Source organism: Cyrtonyx montezumae, unplaced genomic scaffold (assembly GCF_038088225.1).
Source record: "Cyrtonyx montezumae isolate F1298 unplaced genomic scaffold, pur_monq_1.0 scaffold_10, whole genome shotgun sequence".
Classification (NCBI taxonomy): domain Eukaryota; kingdom Metazoa; phylum Chordata; class Aves; order Galliformes; family Odontophoridae; genus Cyrtonyx; species Cyrtonyx montezumae.
The window spans coordinates 52,793,996-52,816,095 of record NW_027071826.1 but is presented as its reverse complement, the minus strand read 5'-3'; the positions used below and the strand labels follow the sequence as shown (position 1 = coordinate 52,816,095).

The 22,100-nt window shown below is 40.3% G+C and overlaps 1 protein-coding gene across 1 annotated transcript in view; it reads right to left on the bottom strand.

Moving 5' to 3' along the window:
• Positions 1 to 22,100, bottom strand: part of NELL1 (neural EGFL like 1) — a 249,335-nt gene that overhangs the window by 213,175 nt on the left and 14,060 nt on the right. The window contains exons 4-5 of the mRNA XM_065755619.1: positions 17,158 to 17,308; positions 3,899 to 4,069 (exon numbers count right to left, since the gene is read on the bottom strand). Coding sequence (XP_065611691.1) covers positions 3,899 to 4,069; positions 17,158 to 17,308 — 322 coding nt within the window. The remainder of the gene's footprint in view (positions 1 to 3,898; positions 4,070 to 17,157; positions 17,309 to 22,100) is intronic.

Here is a 22,100-nt window from a genome sequence, read left to right as displayed (position 1 = left end):
TTCAAAGAAAAGAGCCCCAGTATTCTCTGCACAAGTGAGTACCTTTGCAGCAAAATGGCTGGTGAGAAATAAAACAATACAAATTAAAAGCAAGCAGCCTTCAGCTTACCTCCCTAGAGCAATTAAATGCACAGAAAACAATTTTGAATTTATATTTCTTAAGTTGTCAGTAAAAGCATTTTAATACAGTTAATACCACCTCTTAAAACCATAGACCCAGCACTGCTACTTCAGTCACTGGTGACATTACAGACTCTGTGCAGCTGAAACTAATTCCCATCAAACTGAAAGCAAATGCCAGCTATTACAGGCACTGACAATCTCCTGGGGTTGAAAATCTCCTGACAACGCAGCCATGCACTGCAGGATCCTTTACCTCTGCTCTCCAAAGAGCACAAATCTGGGAAGGTGCCTGACTGAGCCTATTTCATTACAGAGTAACTCTTTAGGGCCAGTTTATTTAACAATCTTCTGACAGTCACTCTAGGTTAGCCCAAGTACTCATCAAAAAGGCAGCCCCTGACAACTTCCTTTTCCCTACAGTAGGGGAGGTGCAGATCCTAAGCAGAACAAATCTTTTAAAACATAATTTGTATGCCACTAGTGGACTCAGCACTGGGGATGGAAGGAGCTGAACAGCACTGTAATTAATCTGCACATTGCTTTCAGCATAGGTTTTACTTATGCATCAGCTGGACATTCATAATGAATATAGTCTTCTCATTTTTACAGAACTTTCTGAACCTTTTCAAAACATTCCAAATCCAGTGACATTTACGAGTTTTTAGTCTGGACTTTCATTATCTTCCTGTGTCAGCAGCTCTAAGCTCCAGCACCAAACTCAGCAACAACTCCTGCTCTCTGTTTTCATGAAGAAGCACCAAAAGGAGTGAGGCACAGTAGGGACTAATTTCAAAATACCAATATTGTACTTGTACACAAATATACCTCCCTCAATATGTATGCCTTCCCCACCACCTCACATACATCATCATTACAGTAGCAGCAATTACAGATGACTCTTACTGGTCTCTTAGCTCTTTCACCAGTCTCAGGTAGCTTTCCCTAACCCTGACAGGTCTGAAAAACAGAAATCAGCTTTGAGTTGAATCCAGAAGGCAATCACACACCAAATTGCAAAGCAATTTTACAAATCAGATTGATGTGGGTGGTAGGGCTGTGAAGAATAAATGTAGAACTATCTGTTTACAGCTTAAAGGTTTCTTCTCCAATGCTTTCTGATTCACCTCAGTTTTTAGAGGCCAAAGCCTACATTTCAGTATCAAAGCAAATCCTGTCGCAAAACTATGAGGAGACTGGATATTTTTCCCAATTAAATACCTTCAAAGCAATCTCACATACATGCTAAGTTTAACAGCACTACATTCACATAACACTCTTCAAGAATGGTTTTCCAAATGTATAGTGCGTTCCAGTAGCCAAAAAGGAGTAATGCTCTTACACAAATCCACGCACATTGGAAAGAACATAAAGTTGCAGCTCCATTGATGAAATTCAGCAGTAATCCAAGGGGTGAATTTTCTTTGTCAATTTTTTCTTTTTCTTAAAAAACAAACGAGGGGCAGGGAGTAGTAAGAAACAAAGCACAGACCTCTCTCTAGATAGATACTCTTCAACCTAAACTCTTGTTATAGTGAACTCTCTTAAGAGTCCATCACAGCAGGATGTGGGACAGGTGAAGCAATTGTATCCTCCTTCCCTGTGGCCTTGAATGAAGTCTGCCAAAGCATCAATTCTCAATAGGCAACCTGAACTTTGCCAAAAGCCAAAGCACCACACTAGCCTAAAATTGTGACATTTACACGTGAAGTCTACAGTCTTTAAAACTGGATTCTGTGCATACCTTCCGCTACAGCTTTCCTGACTAGTATTAGGAAAGCCTCGGGGTTTTGGTAGAGCTCAGAATTAGTCCTCACTGACTTCCCCTTCTTTAGGCTAAGCAGTTCATTTTAACTTCTTCCAACACTTATTGCAGCGTCAGACAGAAATGCTGATGCCAAGATGAAAAAGATGGGGATTCTTTCTTTGAGCACAAAGATGCAGGGGGTTAAAATGTAAAGCAAGTTACAACAGCAGCATGCACAAAGATCCCTAAATAACTAAACTGAGGCATCACAGCTGAGTCAGGAACCCACTTTTGTTTTTCCATTTAAGCTTCTACTATCATCTGCCCTCAAGTCAAGCTTTGAAAACTATTCTCAACACATTATTCACGAGTAGTTATAAACAAGCACAAACGCATAGCCAAATGGCATCTAGGTATGGATCTGTGCTAGAAGTTGTCTAAAGGACACTCACAGATGCATGAGCCCTGTTCAGGGCTACCTGGTAGACATATCTATGCACTTTTATCTCCTCATATGACAGCATACCTTATTCCATAACCTTCATTATCTACTGCTGCCTGCTACTGTAAAGAAAATCAACCACGATTCTCTGCAGCTCTCTCGTCCCTGGATACACTTCTGTACAAGACATGCTTTTTGCATTGTCTTCCAGCCATGAAGGCAGACAGCAAAACAACAAAAAAAAAAACCTCATAAGGGGGTCTTCCAAGAACACACTTTCTATTCATAACGAAAACAAAACACACAACATAGGACATGATGAGTAATCCATCCCAAAACCTATTACATCAACAGAAAAGTACATTGCGGTAAGCCAAGAAATAATATAACAGATGAACAAATAACAGTATTAAGTAAATCAAAAGGCTGAAATGAAGACAATCATTCCATGCCTAAATTAAATTAAAACTGCTTTAAGCATATAATTGCTTTTAGGTTCCAGACAAAAGGATTTAATAAACAAGCTTGCTTGACATCAAGTTCTTACTGTCAATAACTAATGCAGTTGCAGAAAATGGTTGCAACTTTCTTGTCAGAACAGTACCTTATAGTTACTTCAGTCAGTACTGAAGCTTTTCCAGATGTTCCAGTGACTCATTATTCCCCACAATAGCCCCATAACTTTATTCTCTCCACCTGCATGGACCAAGGATTTTAGAAATATATATCAGCTGTCACTCCATCCATTCAAGTGTCCAGCACATGGGTTTTGGAGCTGTGGCAGATCTTCTCACTGAAGGAAAACATTATTTTGATACTCATTCCAGCACCAGAATAACTGAAAGGAATACTTTGTTTTCCTCATTCCTGAAGACTTATTAAGGTCCCAATTTTGACTTTTTTGAGTTTCCCCATCAATCACCACATTAGCAAAGGCCAGCCTTCAATGTGTTGTGAGATCATAACCCAGAGGAAGAGATTCTGGGGAAGAGAGATTCTAGGTTTGTTGCTTTTCTATTCCTTGAAATCCTGACAATCTGCCATACTGCATTCTTCACAGCTTCTTCAGCAAACAAGTAAAATGATGGACAGAACACTCCTCAGAAAATAAACAGCATCCAGTTCCACACATGCAAAAAGCAGCTTTCACGTCTCTCAGAAGTTTCCAAGTGGAGCAGTGGGTGGAAATCAAAATAAAATGTACACTGCTTGATTATTTAAAAGGAAATTAAAAAGCCTCTGACACATCTCTCTGCTCTTCAAGTTTTCAGGTACTCTGAAGCTGTTCAGATCTCACACTCATCTATCACATTTAAAAGCAATCATAGTCAAACAACATCAGCAAGTGCCTAAACTACAGAGATGCATTTAATACTCTCCAGTCAGCAATCAACCATTTCCACATTCGTTCATAATTACAATGTATTGTTTCAGCTGAATGCTTTATTTTCCCTTCTCTTATTCTACTGCAGTTCGCTGTACTTGAAAAACTAAGTATTTTTTTTTAGATCTCCTTTTTGCAATGTTATTCTCGGGCAGTAAGCAGAGAGCGTTTTTAAAGAAATAAAACACTGAATGTATTTTCTTACCTGTTGCAGTCCACATGGAGCAGAAGGTGGGATGCACTAAGCGACACTGCAATCCTGTGCCACTGTCCGTCTGCCAGACGGTAGGGGAACACTTCTGTCCTTGACTTCCCATTAAACCTGTAGTGGTATCTAATCTCATCCCGTAAGCCGCTGCTCTCCAGTTCGAAATAGCTGTATTTAGAATATGAAGAAGAATCAGTTCCATTTCTGGTCTATTCAAAGCTTCTGTCACTTTCTTAATTCACAGAACTCCTTAGGCAAACACTAGATGGAAGGTCACCAATTGAGGATGTTACTCATTATAGTTCAGCTACAAGTTCATTTTCTAAAAAGAGGTAGAGATACAAGTAGTACACGCTCATTGCATTACAAAAAAAAAGGAGTACCATTTACACAAAAACAGCTCATGCTCAAAACCATTTCATTGTCCTAGACACTGAAGTCCTCTTGTTATCCATAGAACAGGCTCTACAACAAGAAAACAATCCCTATTCTACTCACCGAGATGCTTTCCATAAATGCAGGATTTGTAGGCAACGCCAAAATAAAGTACCACATGTATCATTACCAATGAACAAACAAAAAGCCATTAAGGTAAGAAAGCTTCAGGTAATCATTGAATTCATATTCACTATTTGCAAATGTAGTTTAAAATTTGTTTACTTTTAGGACTCCCTTACATGTGATTGCACGTAATTCATTTTCTCAGTTTTATTTTTACAGTTGTAATTGTTCAATTTTACAAGGGAACAAAGCCTCCTGGCTAGATTAGGTGTCTCAACATCTGGCTTAAGCAATCACAGAGACAAGTCTTTGGGCAGTACTGCCTTGTTAACAAAGTAAAGCTATTAATTGGCACCACACTGTCAAGAGGAGCCAGATCTTTTTCTAGGATGAATTTAGACCTTACCAGTAGCAATGCATTGGCAGCATAAATTATACACCTCATCTCAGACCTCAGATCACAAAGAGTATTTACAGCATATCAAATCAAGTTGGTCTTTTTTTCTTGTAAAACAATGGCCTGCTTGTAGAAAGGTGACACAGACCTCTGTTTTCAGCAGAAAAACTCCTTCAACTAAGAGCAGATGTTAGGTTTTATAGCTAGTCCCTACCCCTGTCTGCCTCTGCAATGTCACGTTCTCCCAGCTAGGTAATACCAGTGTAACACTGCAGCTGAAATATGGATGATCTGGAGTGTAAAAACAAAACAACCAAAGAGACAGTAATAAAGACTCTTTCCAAAAAGTAAAAGTAAAAATCCAAGATGAAATAATAAATATCTAGGTATCCATTTTTATTTTAACCAAAGTCTGCGCACAGACCTCATCATCTGGTGTGGACAAGTATGGGCAAGGTGTGTGTAGGAATTACTCTCATCAGTGAAGCAGAGGCTACTCAGAACCAAGTCCCTTCTCAAACAACTCAATTTTTGAGATTTTATGTTGTAAGATAAAACAACAGACTGAGAAGGGGAACAGCAAGGCAGTGCCTGACAAAAAGAAACTCCAACCCTCCTTCATACTGACAGTGCCTTGTGGTTCAGACAGTCACAAGACTGTATTCCAGGTAGAACACAAACATCATCAGGTTACCCGAAAGAAATAATCAAGAACAAAGCAGAGAGGCAAAACTAAAACTAAATGAAAACAGAACAGACATACATACGAATAAAAGACACACAGTACAGAGGAAAAATTAAGACAGGTTGGTACTGTAATGAAACGGCCCAGTTTCACACACACAAAAGCACGAGGAGGGCAAAGGAACAAGGCTTCTCTAAACAGAAGGGCAGAATCTTGACTAACTACCATCACCACCCCCTTTAAATACCTTAACTCTCATAAGAAATCCGGGGAGGAAGTTTTTATTATTTTATTCTGATACTTGGTAAAAACGCAGTCAACCTACAGAAGACAATGGAAAGTACTATGGCAAGTACAATCAGAGAACTGAAAGGTTTCATAACTGCCATCTTCTGTCAAAGCTCAATAGGAAGTCACTAAAGAAACTCCCACTCTTTATGAGATAAGCAGCAAAGAGGAAAAAAAAATACATCCAAAAAATACCAAAGAATAGAAAAAGAGTGATGCATCTTTCCCACACACCTTGTGTGTGGGAAATATAATCTATATATAATATCTAACATATATATATAGATAAACATATATAGATATATTTTCATGGTTGATCACAGAAGAGCCTGATAGCAAGGCTAACTGAACCCCAAGCTGCATCAGAAGAGAGGTGGCAGCAGGAAGAAGCAAGGTGAGTATCCCCCTCTACTTAGTCCTTCTGAGGCCCCATCTGGAACACCGAGTCCAGGTCTGGAGCCCCTAGGACAGAAAGGATGTGGAGCTGTTGGAATGGATCCAGAGGAGGGTCATCAAAGGGCTGGCAGACCTCTCCTATGAAGAAGGGGTTGAAGAAAGCTGGACTTGTTTAGCTTTGGGGAGACCTCATTGCAGCCTTCCAGTACGCAAAGGGAGCTTACAATCAGGAGATGGATCTGCTTCTTACACAGTCTAATGGTGACAGGACAAGGGAGAAAGGCTTTAAATTAAGAGTGGAAATTTAAATGTCAGTGAGGAATTCTTTACTCAGAAGGTGGTGAAGGACCAGAGCAAGTTGTCCAAAGAAGCTGTGGAAGCCCATCCCCGAAGGCACTCAAAGTCAAATTGGATGGGGCCTGGGCCAGCCAGTCTAGAGGTTGGCACCCTGCTCATGGCAGAGGGGTTGGGCCCAACGATCTTCCAGGCTCCTTCCAACCTAAGCCATTCTATGATTCTAGGTCAAGCTACTGCTGTCACTGTTCACAATGCCCTGCTGCTATGGAGCTAATCGCTTACTACACAATGTTTTGTTCGGTACTGAAAAAGGCAATATTCCAGCTCTGGGAATGGCAGTCAGATATCACGCTTACTCACATTTATGCCGCATTATTAGAACAGCATAGGGAGCGGCAAAGCAGCAGTTTCCATCTGATAAGCTTTAGCTTCAGTTCTTATTTCTGAACTAAAAACAGCTTGCAGTCTGTCCCCTGACTAATTTCATAAAAAAGCAGAAGTGATTTGTTAAAACTTACTGTGACAGACAGCACTAACTATATACATATACCTGCTGCACTGCCAAGAGCCACAGGACTGTACACAACGTTTCACCTCTTCTGTTAGCTGAAAAGAGGACAACAGCAAACAAATTCTGCACCTATTTCTCACCACCTTTCAATGAGTGCCAATCAGAGGTGGTTACACTCAGACATAAGCAAACAGCAGTCAACAGAATTCCAACAGTGGAAACTGGCTGGTTAAGCCCAACTCACATCTCCCATACTTAAACATGGCACGGTAGTTTAAACCGGCACATCTGCATAATGTTTTAATTCCTTTCAAGATTTGCACATTCAGACACCTTGTCTAGATAAGCACATACACAGGGCTGTGTTCACAGCTCAGAAGGTACAGCTGTCTTTTCTCAACCAGAGCATAATTCATTCGCAAGTAGCTTTGTTGGTAGCAAACATCTTTTCTCTCCTCCTCCAACTAGACTGTAGGGGAAAGCTTCTTTGAAAGCAACTCGCCTTTGAGTTCACATGGCACTGCACAGGCTTTTATCTACTGCAATTTTACAGGTAAACAAGGGGGGAAATTAACAAAAGCTTCTGTGCAAAAGGAATGAGAATCAACTGGTCTCCAACATGAATATCTTTTTAATATGCTCTTTCCAATATTTTAAGAAGAATAAAACACTTGAACAGAACAAGACAGGGTTCCTTAAAGTACTACAGCATCTGCTAAAAATGAGCCGGCCTCCCGCACTTGTACTGCCTGAATAAATGCATCAACAGCAAGCGTGAACTTTCAATCTTGCTATGAGATCCACATCAATAGCCCAAGGGAGGCTGCTGAGTACTACAACCAGTTCTGCTGCTACATTACAGCTGCATGAATTCTGACTGGAACGGATCTCAGATACACATGCATCAGCTCCTTGCTACAGTTAGCCCTCTGCTGTCCTCCTCATCACTTCTTCCAAGAGACATGTCAGTTGCATATTTGTCAACTTGTTAGCACAAACTGATGCTTTCCTGTTTTATTTCTTTCTCAATTAGTAAGCTTTTTTTTCTTTTTAGACAGACAAGATCATTTTGACAGACTAAGTTCTTAGAACACATGCATTAAGAAAGCATGCTGTTCACAGAACATAAATAAAAAGCATTACATGACCTTGGCTGAAATTATTCCACTGCTATAATTTCCATATTTGCTAAGCATATAAGTTGCTACTGGCTTCATTCACAGATACTGAATTCAAATACGTTTTCTATGTACGTGACAGCTGTCCCTCTCATTCAAATCCCTATGCATAAAAGAGAGAAAAGCAAAAAAGTGTTTCTAAATTCAGATTAATGTTATGCACAGCAAAGAAGTTGTGTTGTTTTAAGATTGAGGAATATCCTTTACAGATGGACTGTACTACACCACAATTAACTTTACTATTCTTTTTGACAACTCACATCTACCACCTGTAAGGGTACAGTTGTGAAAGCATAATGACTGGCTTACTGGCATTTACTCTTCAAGTTCCTGAAAGCATACTGTAAGCGGGAAATATGGGTGTTATGGATTTTATGACCCCCAAAAATAGAGAAGTCAGCATCAACATGGAATAAAAACGAGACGCCTGAAGTTGAAAGACCAAAGTGTTTTTCTAAGATGAATTGGCTTAATCCATGTTTGCATTAAAGAAACATATTCATGCACTCACAATAGCTCACGCAGCAGTGATCTTAACATGGGACAAAATGGCACATTTCATTCAGAGGAATTACTGCTCAGATACTGTGAAAGTGGCCAGAGGGAGGGATCACACAACAAGCCACAATCTCTGGCACAGTTCTGGGATAAACGTTCTTGTGAACACGATCTGTGTGTACAGCACTTCCTGTTCCTCATTTTAACTATGCTAACACCTATTATGAGACACTAAAACACTACACAATGACAGAGCACCATCTGGTAAGGACAGTCCCAATTAAAGGCTTCGATAAGAGTCCAGAGAACTAAGGCATAACTACACTTTGCACTTTGTTCAAGATATCATCCCCTTTATCACATCTAACCATAAATAAAGCAGAGTAACCATTCTGACCTGACAAATTCTGATCCCTGATCAAGTGCCAAATAAAGCCCTACAGCCTCTTTCAAGAAGCAGCATCAACACTTTTGGCAGATGTTTGTAGAGCTACTAAACAGATGTCCCAGGGCAAGGCAGCAGGCACAGATGGCATCCCTGGGAACATGTACAAACTTGGGGTTGCCATCTAGTCAAAACACTCATTCATCTGCTTACCCCATATGAAGTTAAGGTCACAATGAGTTCAAGAATGGAAGCACTGTTCACCATGCACAAGCTGTAGCAACACTACAACAGCAGATCGCTTGACTAGAAAAAAATAATTGCCACAGTAAGAATCAGACTTGTTCAACAAGGGCGTTGAACACAAGATTCTGGAAAGTTGTCAGCCTGGTCAAGGCACTTGTTTGTTTTTAAAGAGTGAAACAAGTTCAAGGAAACTTCTATGACCACTGGATCTTATCAACTAGAAATTCAGAAAGCTTCTATACACATTTGTCTCTTTGCACATGTTTACAGACAGATTTCATTTAATAGCATCACATCAAGCAGAGTATCATTCAAAGATGTTAATGAAAAAAATCTACTTCAAAAACACTACTGGATGTATTCAGAAACAAGAGCCAAGGCAGCTGAGGCCATTACCATGCAAACTGCAGCACATTCAATCTGCACAGGTTCCGTGACAAATCACAGATCATTATGCTCTCAGCCTAATGCTGTTCCTCACCACTGACTGAATCTGTGTGCACAGTGGTACACACAGCACACTGTTGCCTTGGTTCTGCCAAGTGGTTTAGCCTGGACAACAACAGAAAAGAAACTGAGACTGTGTTCTAATGCTCTCCTGATGGAAAGTAAGTCAGGCTGTGAGCGTACATTGGGAACACTAAGCTAAATTCTGCAGCTGAACTGGTAGGCCTGTACTCACAACCATCATCACCGTGCTCACTGAAGCCAAATGGAACAAAAGTGATGCCTCTGAAACAAGAGGCAACTGACTTCAAACCAAAGTAAACACTCACTTTGCAGTTGTTACCAGAGTTCTGTGAGGATGCAAAACTGGAACAAGTTACAGCTGACAAGGTAAATATCTCAGCTGCTTCCCCAGGAGCTATTCTTGTACCCCGAGCTATGAGAGAGTGACAGGATAAAGATTCCAAGTTTTGAAACATCGTCAAGCACCACATTTTGAAGAACTGCTCTTATGTGCTCAAGTGTGCAGATCCAGCTCTCCGCCACATGAGCATACTTACAAACCATGCAGAGCTACCTTCTGCAGCTACTTTAAATATGGACAGACTGAACAGCTGCACAGCAAAACCATACATAGCAAATTTTCACTTACATGGCATTAAAGACTTCCTGACATTGCAGAGATTACACACTGATATCAAAGGCTCTGAGCAAAATCAGACTGACATCTGGTAGCACAAAAGGTACAGTGACTAGAAGAAGGATCATCTGTAACACTGAAGGTATCTTGCTGAAAAAAAAATCAGATTAACTTCCTACAAAAGCAAATGCAAAAGCCGAATCCCACACGCTCCTCTCTAGGATAAACTGCAACTCCAAAATATTCCTCCTATACAAATGCAAAGCAAGGAAAAACTTAAAATACTAAATTCTTTCATATCTTCAAAATCAGTGCCCAGGAGTTCAATTTCAGTGTGCCACCGTCTACCTAAACGTAATTCTTTCAAACGCTTGAATCGTTTCACCTCAAACTACAGGAACTAAACCTAATCAATTAACATCTTTCTCTTCTCTGTTCTGATGACTTAGAGGACAATGCCTACTCAAGCCAGTGTCTTCCTACCTTGAAACACATAGCAATCACCACCCACAAGTGACATTTTCTATAATAAACATTTATCTTCGGTTCTACAAATCTTCTATTAGGCAACTGGGCATGCAAGCTGCAAGGCTTTAAAGCACTTACGATGCTCAAAACATGTATTTGTGTACCTGCAACAAGGCAAAGGTCATCCACATACAAATTTTCTTTCTTCCTTGATGATATTAATAACAAAATGTGACCCCAGAATCTGCCTGCTGGCTGAAATACAGCTTGAGTCAGAGCTGGTACAAAGCAGCTACTTGTTTTCATGGTCACATGCTGTAATGGCTGAGCTTACGTGCTTCTATTTCATGTCTAAACATCTGTCTTCACTGTGGATGCTACCCAACTGCTCAAAAAAGATAAAAGATGTGTAGCCTCCCGATGCACAGGGAACCTAGAAAAGAGCCCATTATTTGAAGGAAGGATGACACCACTTCTCAGATGCTTCCTCTGAACCATCCTGTACTCATTACTGTCTCTATAGCAAGGAACACAAACTACAGCTGAACTCTGGATTACTCAAGTGTTCCTCAAAGAGCTCATCACCAAAAAAACCATGAACAAGGGTTACCTCCCCGGGTGCACCAATGGATCATGTGCAGTTCATTGCCCCCAGCATAGCTATAACCAATGCAGAGCATAATCCCATCCAGTCTCACCCCATCCCTCACAATAACCACTGCAGCTCAGTGGACTCCCCAAATCCAATCCATAAAACCAACCAGCAGCATGTTAATGCTTCAGAGAGACAACAATTGCCAACCTAGTGTACATAAAACACCTGGTCTCAGTGGGGAGACAAAATGGAAGGCATGCTCTTGGACCAATAACTCGTTTTTCAGAGCATTTAAACCAGTGGGAGATGGAATATAACACTTCTGCTTTGTTTTCATCTTCCGCATATCTGAATCAAAAGGTTGGAAAGCAGGAGGGCAGAACTCTATTTTGGCTTGCACATCTAAAAGCATTTTGGAAAAGCGTACAGGAGGCAGAGGGTCAAGGGAGGAGAAGACGTCTCAATGCCTCTCATATTTCATCTGGTGCAGAGAGACAGAAGTAAGGCTGCATCTTTACATTCTCTAAACAGCTTGTCAGTTTAGCAGTTCCACATATAAATATTAATTTATATTAATTTATATGTAGACCTTTACCCTGTTTGTGGGTAGCCTGGAAAAGTATTCAGCTTCCTATAGAGTTCCAGCCAGGTCCCCTCTCCCCATCCTAAACTCACTGACTCACTTTCACTACCAGCCTAACATTGATCAACATCTTTCTGAATATTTCTACCAACACAGCTCGCTGCTGCAGAGCAAAGGGACAAGTTGAATAAAATAAATCTACTCTACCACAGCAGTGCAAATTAGCTTGCAAGCTTCCAACTACCAGGCATGACAAAGGACAGGTCCTAGACACAGGTCAGGGCTAAATGCTAAAAGAATAAAAACATTCAAAAAATTTAAAAAACCTCAAAAATAGTTTTTAGTGCTTCCTGTAAGACAACCTTAGAAATATTAATTTCATCTCTTTTTAGTTCTGTCCCGGTGGGATCTTCCACTTCTAAATACTCTTCAGAAAGAATGACAACACATGGGTAGAAGGTTAGTGTTAATAAGCATTTAGCACAGAGGACAAATTCAGGACTCACACACAAATAGCCCAACAGAACAAAACATAGAATGGCACCAGATGCCATTTCCAGCAGCTTTGAAAAAGGCATATAATGAGACCCTGAAGAGAAGGTCAGAAGGTTTAATTTTATTTCTCAGGAGTAACTTCTGGATAATATCTCTTCTGTTTACTAGTTCGTTTTCACTCGTTCGGCATTACAATGCTTAATTTCTCTGCTGTCCCAAAAAATAACCAGTTATCAATTAAGTCTTGCATAGGGGGCAACTTGTTGCAGAGCAAGTAAATAACCAACAGGTTACTTTCAAAAGATCAAAGGGAATTTTGCACGATGAGAAGTGAGAAAACCTGAGTCGAAGCTGTTAACTCCCACATCCTAACCAGACAACAGCTTGTCTGCCATCTGCCTCCTTGTATCGTAGAATTATAGAATCATAAGGGTTGGAAAAGCTCTAGGGCCACTGAGTTCCATGGTTTACCCATCCCCACCATACCCACTAACCATATCCCATATTACATTCAAACCTTTCTTGCGCACCTCCACAGATGGTGAGCCTACCCATAACATAAAAACCCTGATTCCTTTTTTGCCTTTCAGGTTCCTTCCTGGACTGAATGCTTTGTGACATCTTACACCAAACAGACCTACACTGCAATATGAGTAGTAAATCAAAAGTAGCTATTTCAGTAAATAAATGTGTGAGTCAGTGGTGTGCCAGTAGTAGTGTACCCCTCACTGTTCTTCCAGGTGCCTTACCCATCCTTCCCAAGCAACACAACCCTACGTTCTGTACGTTTTTTAATACATGCTAAGAAAATACATGCTTTCCTCCCCCACTCACAGTCATAATACTACAGTACTGTAGGAAGAGTTTATGGCTGATCTGGGGACAAGTATCCACCTCAAGCAAAAACAGCCTTATTGATGTCAGTTGTTTATAAACAGTGCCCTCCAGTGGTCAGGCAGTCAAAGTCGGCTCCTCTGGTGACAGTCACTATTTCTAACTCCAGCCTGGGTACCTGAGCATCCTTGGCAGACTTCTCCAGAGGCTGATCTTGGCCAGTACTGGGAAGGAGCTAGCAGTATAACTCCAACTCAAGGAGAGAAGAGAAAAAGGCAGTGCTGACTCCCATTAAATTTACATTAAGGGGCTTTGGATCATAAAAGGCCAAAGCAGGTAAGGAGCAGACAACTCCAAGTGAAGCTCTACTAAATCACTTTTGAAATAAAATCTCATTCTGGGCGGGTTTTCAAGCATTTCGATGGCCTTCTCCAAGCCTCCTCATGGCTGAAAGACTCAAAAGCTATGAACACCTTACAAAGATCTAGATGAAAGGGGCTAGCATAATTCTCCAACAAAGAAAATAGTTTCCTCAGCTCTGCATCCACCAGTTCCACGTTCATCCATCCCTCATTCTATTTTGTCCTCTAAAGATCAGAAAAAAAAAAATCAATCTGCAGATTCACCTTTGTATTACAAGTAACTTGCACGTAGTCTGCACGCACCAAACTGTTCACTTAGATTTAATCTGTGCTAATTAATCTTCCAATTTTCCAAGCTGTGTATTAATACTTTTGGATCATGAAAACAGAATCTTTATCATCATCAAGTTGATTCAACAAGATAAAATATTAACAAAGATGGATTTATCGCCTTCTCTGCAGTATAAATCCTGTCTGTCAAATGTTGATATAAATTAGTGACTAATCTCTAAACGCTGTGAGATATCCATTTTGTATAACAAAGCAGCATTTCTGAACAACTGACTTCAGGGAAAGTCGTATTCATGTTAGTTTAGTACCTTTGGTATTCAATTTCTGTTTGCTGATACAGACTTAAGATCCATTTACCTACGTATTTCTAAGACATTATAGATCTCCTGGTTTCAGAGTTCCATGTTGTTAACCAAGAACAAACTCCTGCAAATAACATGCTAGAGAAAGGCAATATAAACCATCAATCAATGTGTTACTACCTCATACATTTTCACTTGTACCTTCCACACACTGTCTCTGCTACATGACGTTATGCAAAGCAGCCTCTTGTACTAGCTATGCTCACACATGTAACTTAGAACAAGATCTATTTCTCATCTACTAAACAAGCACGGAACAAAAGGTCTCCAACAAAGATATAAACTCCTCTACCAGTAACCAATACAGATGCTGCTTTTATTATTTCATTGTTGACCCGCACATTCTGAAGCGTCAAATTTTCCATTTTGAACAATATTGGTTTGCTGACAAGTCAAAAACACTATGCCATAAGTACACTATTTCCTATATTCTACATAAAGAGGAAGTTACTGGCTTTTCCACAGTCAAAAGCTATAGTGGTAGGTAATAAGATGCCCCTAAGACTTGTCTTAATCACACAAATTCAACAACGTTTCTTACTAATATCTTTGTATTGTCTGTTTTCATAGACATGTTAAAGTTGAAAATAGCTTAATGAAATAAAAACAGAAACAGAACCATATTAAGTACCAAAGGCTTGTCAGGAGCAACAACTTTTACAAGGCCTTACTGGTGCGTCAAGGACCTGTGGCATATTTTCTGTTCACATATCAAGCTAAAAGTAGCAGTCTGAGCAGCTGGTATAACATCCAACAAAAACAAACAAACAAAACAACAATATCAAGCTGAACATTCTGCTGTTTCTCTCGTTATAATCTAACCAGGGTACTCTTGAGCAGTACACCAGCATTACAAAGTGTTTCCCCATTCTCATCCACATTATTTGTTTCTATCATCGTAGACCTAAAGGTCTTAAAGCATTATCCTTACCAAGGTCCATGTAGCAACTTAAGACATTAGGGAAAGAAACAGAGTCTATTTTATCAGATACACAATACATCTGGAAAAGAGGGATAATTGCAGTAATCCATCTGAATTGCAGAATGTAGAAGAACTCATTAGCAACACTGGACGTGTCTGTTTTGGCTATTACACAGAACTAGGCAGACAAACTACTTTGGCTTTTGCACAAAAGTACAAAGCTTTAAGGGAGGCTAGCATCCAATCCTTCAACTACACATCGTTTTAAACAGGTGCGTATTAATTCAGAGTACTGGAGATAACTTCAGGGCCAAGGACAGCAGCAGTACATTTCATTCAATCAAGATTACTCCTGCACAGTACATCTCTCTACCAGCTGCTGCCTCTGACCGCCAAGAGAGAGAAGTAGCTAAATTCAGTAGAGGCTGTATCGAAAACCCCACGTGTCTTTCATAATAATCATTACAGCCTGTCTGGTTTGACCTTGGATTACTGAGTACATGCATGTGTCCCTAAATGTGACGATGTTCCCGTGTCAGTGTCTGTCCTCCACATCCTCTCTCTCAAATAAAAAATGAAAAGTAAAATAAATCCCTTAATATAGCAAGCTGATCTTGTTAACCACAACTCCAGAGAGCTACAATTGCCTGAAAAAGCTTGGAGGAAATAAAACGTAATGACAAAACGAATGATGGGGTGAGAGGAGGTAAAAAAGAAGAGACAGAGAGATGGATTTCTGTATCCGATGAAATAATATTCTTATAGAGAGAGAACAGCCCCGAAAATGAAAGAAGGAATAAAGTAAGAGATCAGTATGAAAGCTGAAGTGATGGAACAGTATTATGATCAAATAAGGAAGAATTAGAGTCCTCCTTTTGGTTATCCTTGTTCAGACATCTGCTGCTGAACAGGCAAAAAGTCATCACTGGTCAAAAAAAAGTCACTGCCTTCTCCTGCATAGACTGCCTCACCTAAGGGAACAAATGGGACTAGTTCTGTGCCATATACATATATCATTAGCAAAATTAAATACCAATAGGAACTTAAAAGAAACACGGCAAACTCAATGTGAAACAGGAGTAAACGAAAAATACATGGTATTACCTGTATTACAACAGAAAGTCAAAGCAGCTGCAGAGAGCCTTCAAGCTCTAAGAGATATATACACGTCCACCTTAAGTTACAAATAGTTCAAGTTTGCAAGACACTGTGTGGCACAGTACATTCCTTACAACATCACTGAAATTCATACTGTTAATACCACAAGGTGCTTTTGTTGCTTTTTTTTTTTTTTTTTTTTTACATAAACTGCTATTTGCTACTGTAGCAGCTAATGAAAGAGACCTCCTCATTACCTCCTACACAGCCAAGAAACGCAGGCAAGAAATGGGAATACACTATATTAATGCCAGGAAAAAATAAACAAACATGGCAGGATGCAAGCACACCTCTCAAGAACAGCTTAACTGCTGAATCTCAAACAAGCAAGTGTATTATTTTAAGATATTTTAAAACACAGCAAAGCAGAAAACTTGAGTTTAACTTCCCTGAAAAAGCAAACTCCAAGTGCACATGATTAATAGCAGAAACTGCTTTACAACTTCCAAAAACACATTTTGTCTATGCCTCATTAGAAACAAGAGGATAAAAAAACAAAGCTAAATGAAGTTACTTTATGGAGCAGGACACGTAACAATGCACTCCTCCTTTTTAAATAAAGAACAGCACAAACTTGCAATTGCAAACTACGTCGAGAGGCTTTAACTTACACGAAAGATTTTACAGCTACCATTTCAACACATTGTCACAATGGGCCACTGAGCACTCAGGACTTTTCATGCCAGTATGACTACAAGAGAGAAAATTGCCTCTTACCTGTGCTCTAACTCCCGGATGGACAGTATAACTCCTGAAGTCGATGCCTTCTGTTGAAGGGTAGCCAAAAACGTGAACTCACTTTTATTCCGAAAGAGCTGAACCAACTTCTCACTTACATGAGGTGCTGCATGGATTTCTCTTTCTACATCTAAGAATGTTATTAAAAAAAAAAAAAAGGAGGGAGGAAGAGGAACAACGGTACAGTAAAAATGCTGTCAGAAAGATTCAGATTTCATTTTTCATTACCCCATGGATACTTATCATTTTCAAGGGACACCTACCACATGCTGTCACTGCATTTCTTCAGTGGAAACAAAAAAAAACCCCAAAGGAACGGCACCTTGTCAGCATGCCCACTTGTCACATTGACAAGTTCACAAGTGGCCAGCTACTGATTTTCTGACAATTTTTAATAGGATGCCGAGCCATTTGTGTCTGCTGTGAGCAGATTAAGCTGCTGTAAATAAGGTGTGCTGCAGTCAGATAAATAGGCTCCTAAATTCTGAGGAATCTCAAGCGCTGCCTCTCCCAGCACAATTCACCAAGCTCCAATTTCAGCTTTTACCATCGGCTCTGTTACAGCCTTCCTATTGTACATCAGAGGGAACCTGTCTTTGCACTGCGTAAGGCAGAGATGTATTATTGCTAATAATGCTATATGGCTGCACTTCTGCCCTAGAAATAAATACAAGACATACTTGCAATATGCTATCGTTTCAGGGATTCCTCAGTTTAAGCAAGCAAAGCATGACAGCTCATGCAATATTTATTCTACTACAGTGTGACCAGGCAGATCCAGAAATATTTCAGCCTCACTAATCCTGTCCACACCCAAGCAGCAGCACATCTTCCCCTATTTCATCTTCTAAGATACAAGCGCATCATCTCTCAACACATTCATTTTTGTTTCATCCTTGTACTCGCAATACATCATCACTCCCACAGATGATTAAATGTCAAAACGGAGAAATTGTGGCATTTCACCTTCCCACCCCTTGTCATGTTGCTCACAATGGGGCTTTGTCACACATTTGTGAGACCTGTGCTGCTTGTGGTTCCTGGGTGTCACAACCAATTAGAAGCCTGGCGAGCGTCCTTTAGAAACCATTTACTTTGAAGCCAAAAATGCCAACACAAATTCTCAGCTGATAGAAAACCATATAGCTCTACTGAATCCTGAGAATCTGGCCCAGCATGAGTGCTGTAATACACAAAGGAGTGATGAGATTTTCTTGCAGTGAAATTCTAAATTGTAAAAGAAGAAGGAAAAAAAAGCATCATTAACTGAGGCTTCGCTAACTGAAAGAGAAGAGGCTGGCTTGAAAACAACCTGAAACTCAGAAACATCCACTATAGAGGGAACGCCACAGACTGAAACGGAACTCTAAGGAAGAGGTATTCAAGCATGTTTTGTAATTGGATGTCTCAACTTCTCCTGTACAGCCTAAAGCCCTCCAAATGAGCCTACACACTCAGAATGCATAACACACTCGCACTTTGAAAAGCTCACCTCTGAAAAGCATTGCAAATTAGACATCAAAAATCAACTCATCACTTAAAAATCGTTGCCAGAGGCTCAAATTCACCTGTTAAATATAAGGCCTGCTTTACAGCATCAAGCTATTTGTCTGTCCAATGCCACTTCCATCATAAGAGAACAAAGCTTCAAAGAATAGAAGCAGCTTCCACAGCCAACCCAAAGGAGAACAAAAGAAGAAAGCACAGAGCACAGAAGAGGAGTGGGTTTTGTGTTTACCTACAAGATTTCATTATGTCTCTCATTACATAAAAACACTAACACACACAGCACCTCATATTAATTCTGTTGCTTAAAAGCAATACCTGCCATAGATAGAAAATCCTGAAGTTGCAGAGATGTGGTTTCAAAACTGCAAGATAACAAACATTATTTAGGTAGTGCTTTGCAACCCTATTCTAAAGTAACCCCTAACAGGGAAGTTACTCAGTTTCTGTCAACACACTTCTAAGGATGTTGCAACTTGTTCAGCATAGACCTGCTCAATTCCAGGCCAAGAGGTACCAGTGCACAGGAACATCCTCTCGCTGCACAGCCCAAGACAAACCTGCAGGTGTAGAAACACCTAAATGGATGCAAAAAATGATGATGTGCCTGCTGGGGGCTCACAGGAAGGAGGCACACGGGGCATGGCAGAGCTACAAGAACTCCATGTTTGTGGAGGCATCAATTCACATTCTGCATCACTTCTGCAGGAAGTACCATACTAATGAAATGGGAGTACAATCCACTTGGAGTAAGAGCTTTCCATTTGCAAGCTGATTTTCACTCCAAAAAAATATAATAATAATAAACACCCTGAACATATATACACCCCCTCACTGCAGGTGCCTGAAGGGAAAATATTTTTTATGCTCTCTATAAAAATAACTGCCTGCTTGTAATGAAATGCCATATTTTCTACATAATATACAGCAATATAGGCCTATACAGTAATCTTCAGTGAAACATCGCTCCATGCCTGAATGATAATGCAATCTCAGCAATAAGTGAAATAAATAAGTGCAGATGCAACTTTCATATGTCCTTCTATGTGAAGATATTTTCTTAACGTGAAATGCTGACTGTCTGGAGGGCTTTTTAAATATACTAGAATGCTTCTAAAAGAAAAAAGAAGCTCACACAAGTCTGAAAGTGCAACAGATAGAAATCATCTTGGAGTGTTAAGCGAATTTTCTTCCTTCAGCCAAACAGAGAAGCACAAGATACACTAGATACCACTACATTAAAAAGGCAAAGCTCTCAGAGTCAATAACCCACGGTACGAAAGGGAAGGGAACTACATGACCGTTTGGACTGGAGTTTGAAGCCATGAAGATCACACAATTGGCCTTATGGGATGAATTCCAAACCATCTGGGAAATCTTCACTCTTCCTCTTCACTTAAATACTCCCATCAGAAAAACTTACTAAAAATACAGGACTAAACCAAACTGGGTCTTCTGTAAAAGATATGCTTAGTCACTCAGTACTTTGCTTAGGTCTTTCTTGTTTTACTTCCTTACTTCAGCAGGGAACGCAGAGCATTTATTGGTAACATCAATCATTGCAAAGCTATTTGTTTAAATGTGCTTTCAGGACACCCTTTGCACAATCATGCCAGACAAGCACGTAGAAATTAATCCCACAAGAGAGAGTCTGGATCTCAGTGACAGCAATTAAAGAATCGAATGTTGCAGCACATTGGCTTTTACCTTGCTACGGGCAAAATCCAATAAGACCTATATCTCTCTTTAGAGGAAAATACATAAGAAAGGAGTGCTGAGTTATTTATTTATTTAAGACACCATCTTTCCAAAACAGAATCAAGAGTAGATGTGGCAGCAACCAGGAGCTGCCTGGGATGGAAACAGAAGGCAGTGCCTCAAAACCCTTCTCAAGGAAGGCAAGTGATCACCAAAACCTCTGTGTCCAAGTGCACAGACTGCTTTCTCCACATTGGTCCCACAGACCACCTTACAAAGAATAACAGTACCAAACAGCGCTGGTGCCAGGTGCCCCTGCTGCCCATCCACTCCTGCTCCTCTACAACCATTCCTCAGTCCAGACAAGAGGGTGTCAGAACACCTCCCTTCTCCTTCAGCTAAAGTCGTGATGTTTTTGCTCAATTATGTCTCCGCTGCGAGGTATTCTCACCAGCACAAAAAAGACATTCTAATTGCTTTATTCGCTCTTGCCTTGCTAGCTCCAAGTAATAAACAGTAGGAAATCTTGTTCAACAGCACAGCTTTCTAAATTATGATTATTCATTATAAATCACTTTTTACATGTTGCTTCAAACAACGTTCCTCAAGAATAAGATCCATCTGCAGTGAAATGCTTGGTGAGTTTAATATGCAAACCTCCTACAGAGATGATGTCTCATTTTAATTATTCTTTCGCTTTAATGGGTTTTCATTAAATTAGAGGAAGGAGCAATTATCAGGGTGAATAGCTAATGTTACAAAGGTAAGTTCCCATGACTATACAGTGAAGGCAGTACTGCTAAAGAAGGTGGAGAAACAGTATAATGCAATGTAAACTCTTCTTTTGTGCGACGTAAAACCACCCTGGCAGTAAACGCGCAGATATTGCTGTCGTTCTGATGTATGTTTGTCAATTAGTTTACAACTAAGTTTCACCTAATAGAATTTACCTAGCATTCAAAATCATAGATATGTATTATTCCTTTTGGGAAGCTATTGCAAACTCAATCCTAAAATTCCGGGAGAGTACCAGGGAGAGTGGAATTGAGCCACTGAAATGAAACCACTGCTGATCAATTCACCTACATTCCTACAGCTGGGCTTCCCATCTCCAGAGCCCTTCTGGTTTCCCCTCAGACAGACAGAACACTGAAGGCAAGCACCAGAATCATTCCTCCCATGACAGAAGCACGAGTAGCAGGTCTGAGTGCGTGCACAACGCAGTGATGACACCGTCTTGCAGGCATTTGGTGGGTATGTAGCACCAGCAGGAAACTTGAGTGAGCCCAAGAGCTTTGCAACAAGCTCGCTGCTGAGAGCAGTGCTCACCTTGCTGTGCACTGCCTGCTGCTCAGGCAGCTCCTTTTCCTCATCTGCAAGTAGGCTTAGCTCTGTCCTCGAGGGACTCAAGCTGAAATGAACGCTATTTACAAGTGGATGATCCCTTAAATTAACTGCTTACTCTGGAGCTGGGAAAAATGCTCCAGAAGTTACGCCACCGCTAACAGTGCATCATCTGTTCTTAAATCATGTGAGTTAATCGAATTACATGCCTTGTTAGTTAATTAGTGCAAGAGTCACTGATTATAACTTCTTCTCCGCTGTTGATCTACATCAGCTAACGTACCCCATCACTGAGACCGAGATAAAGGCTGCTGTCAGCCAACTTGGAAAATAACAGCAGTTCAAAAGAGTATGGACTGCACGAGCAGCACGGT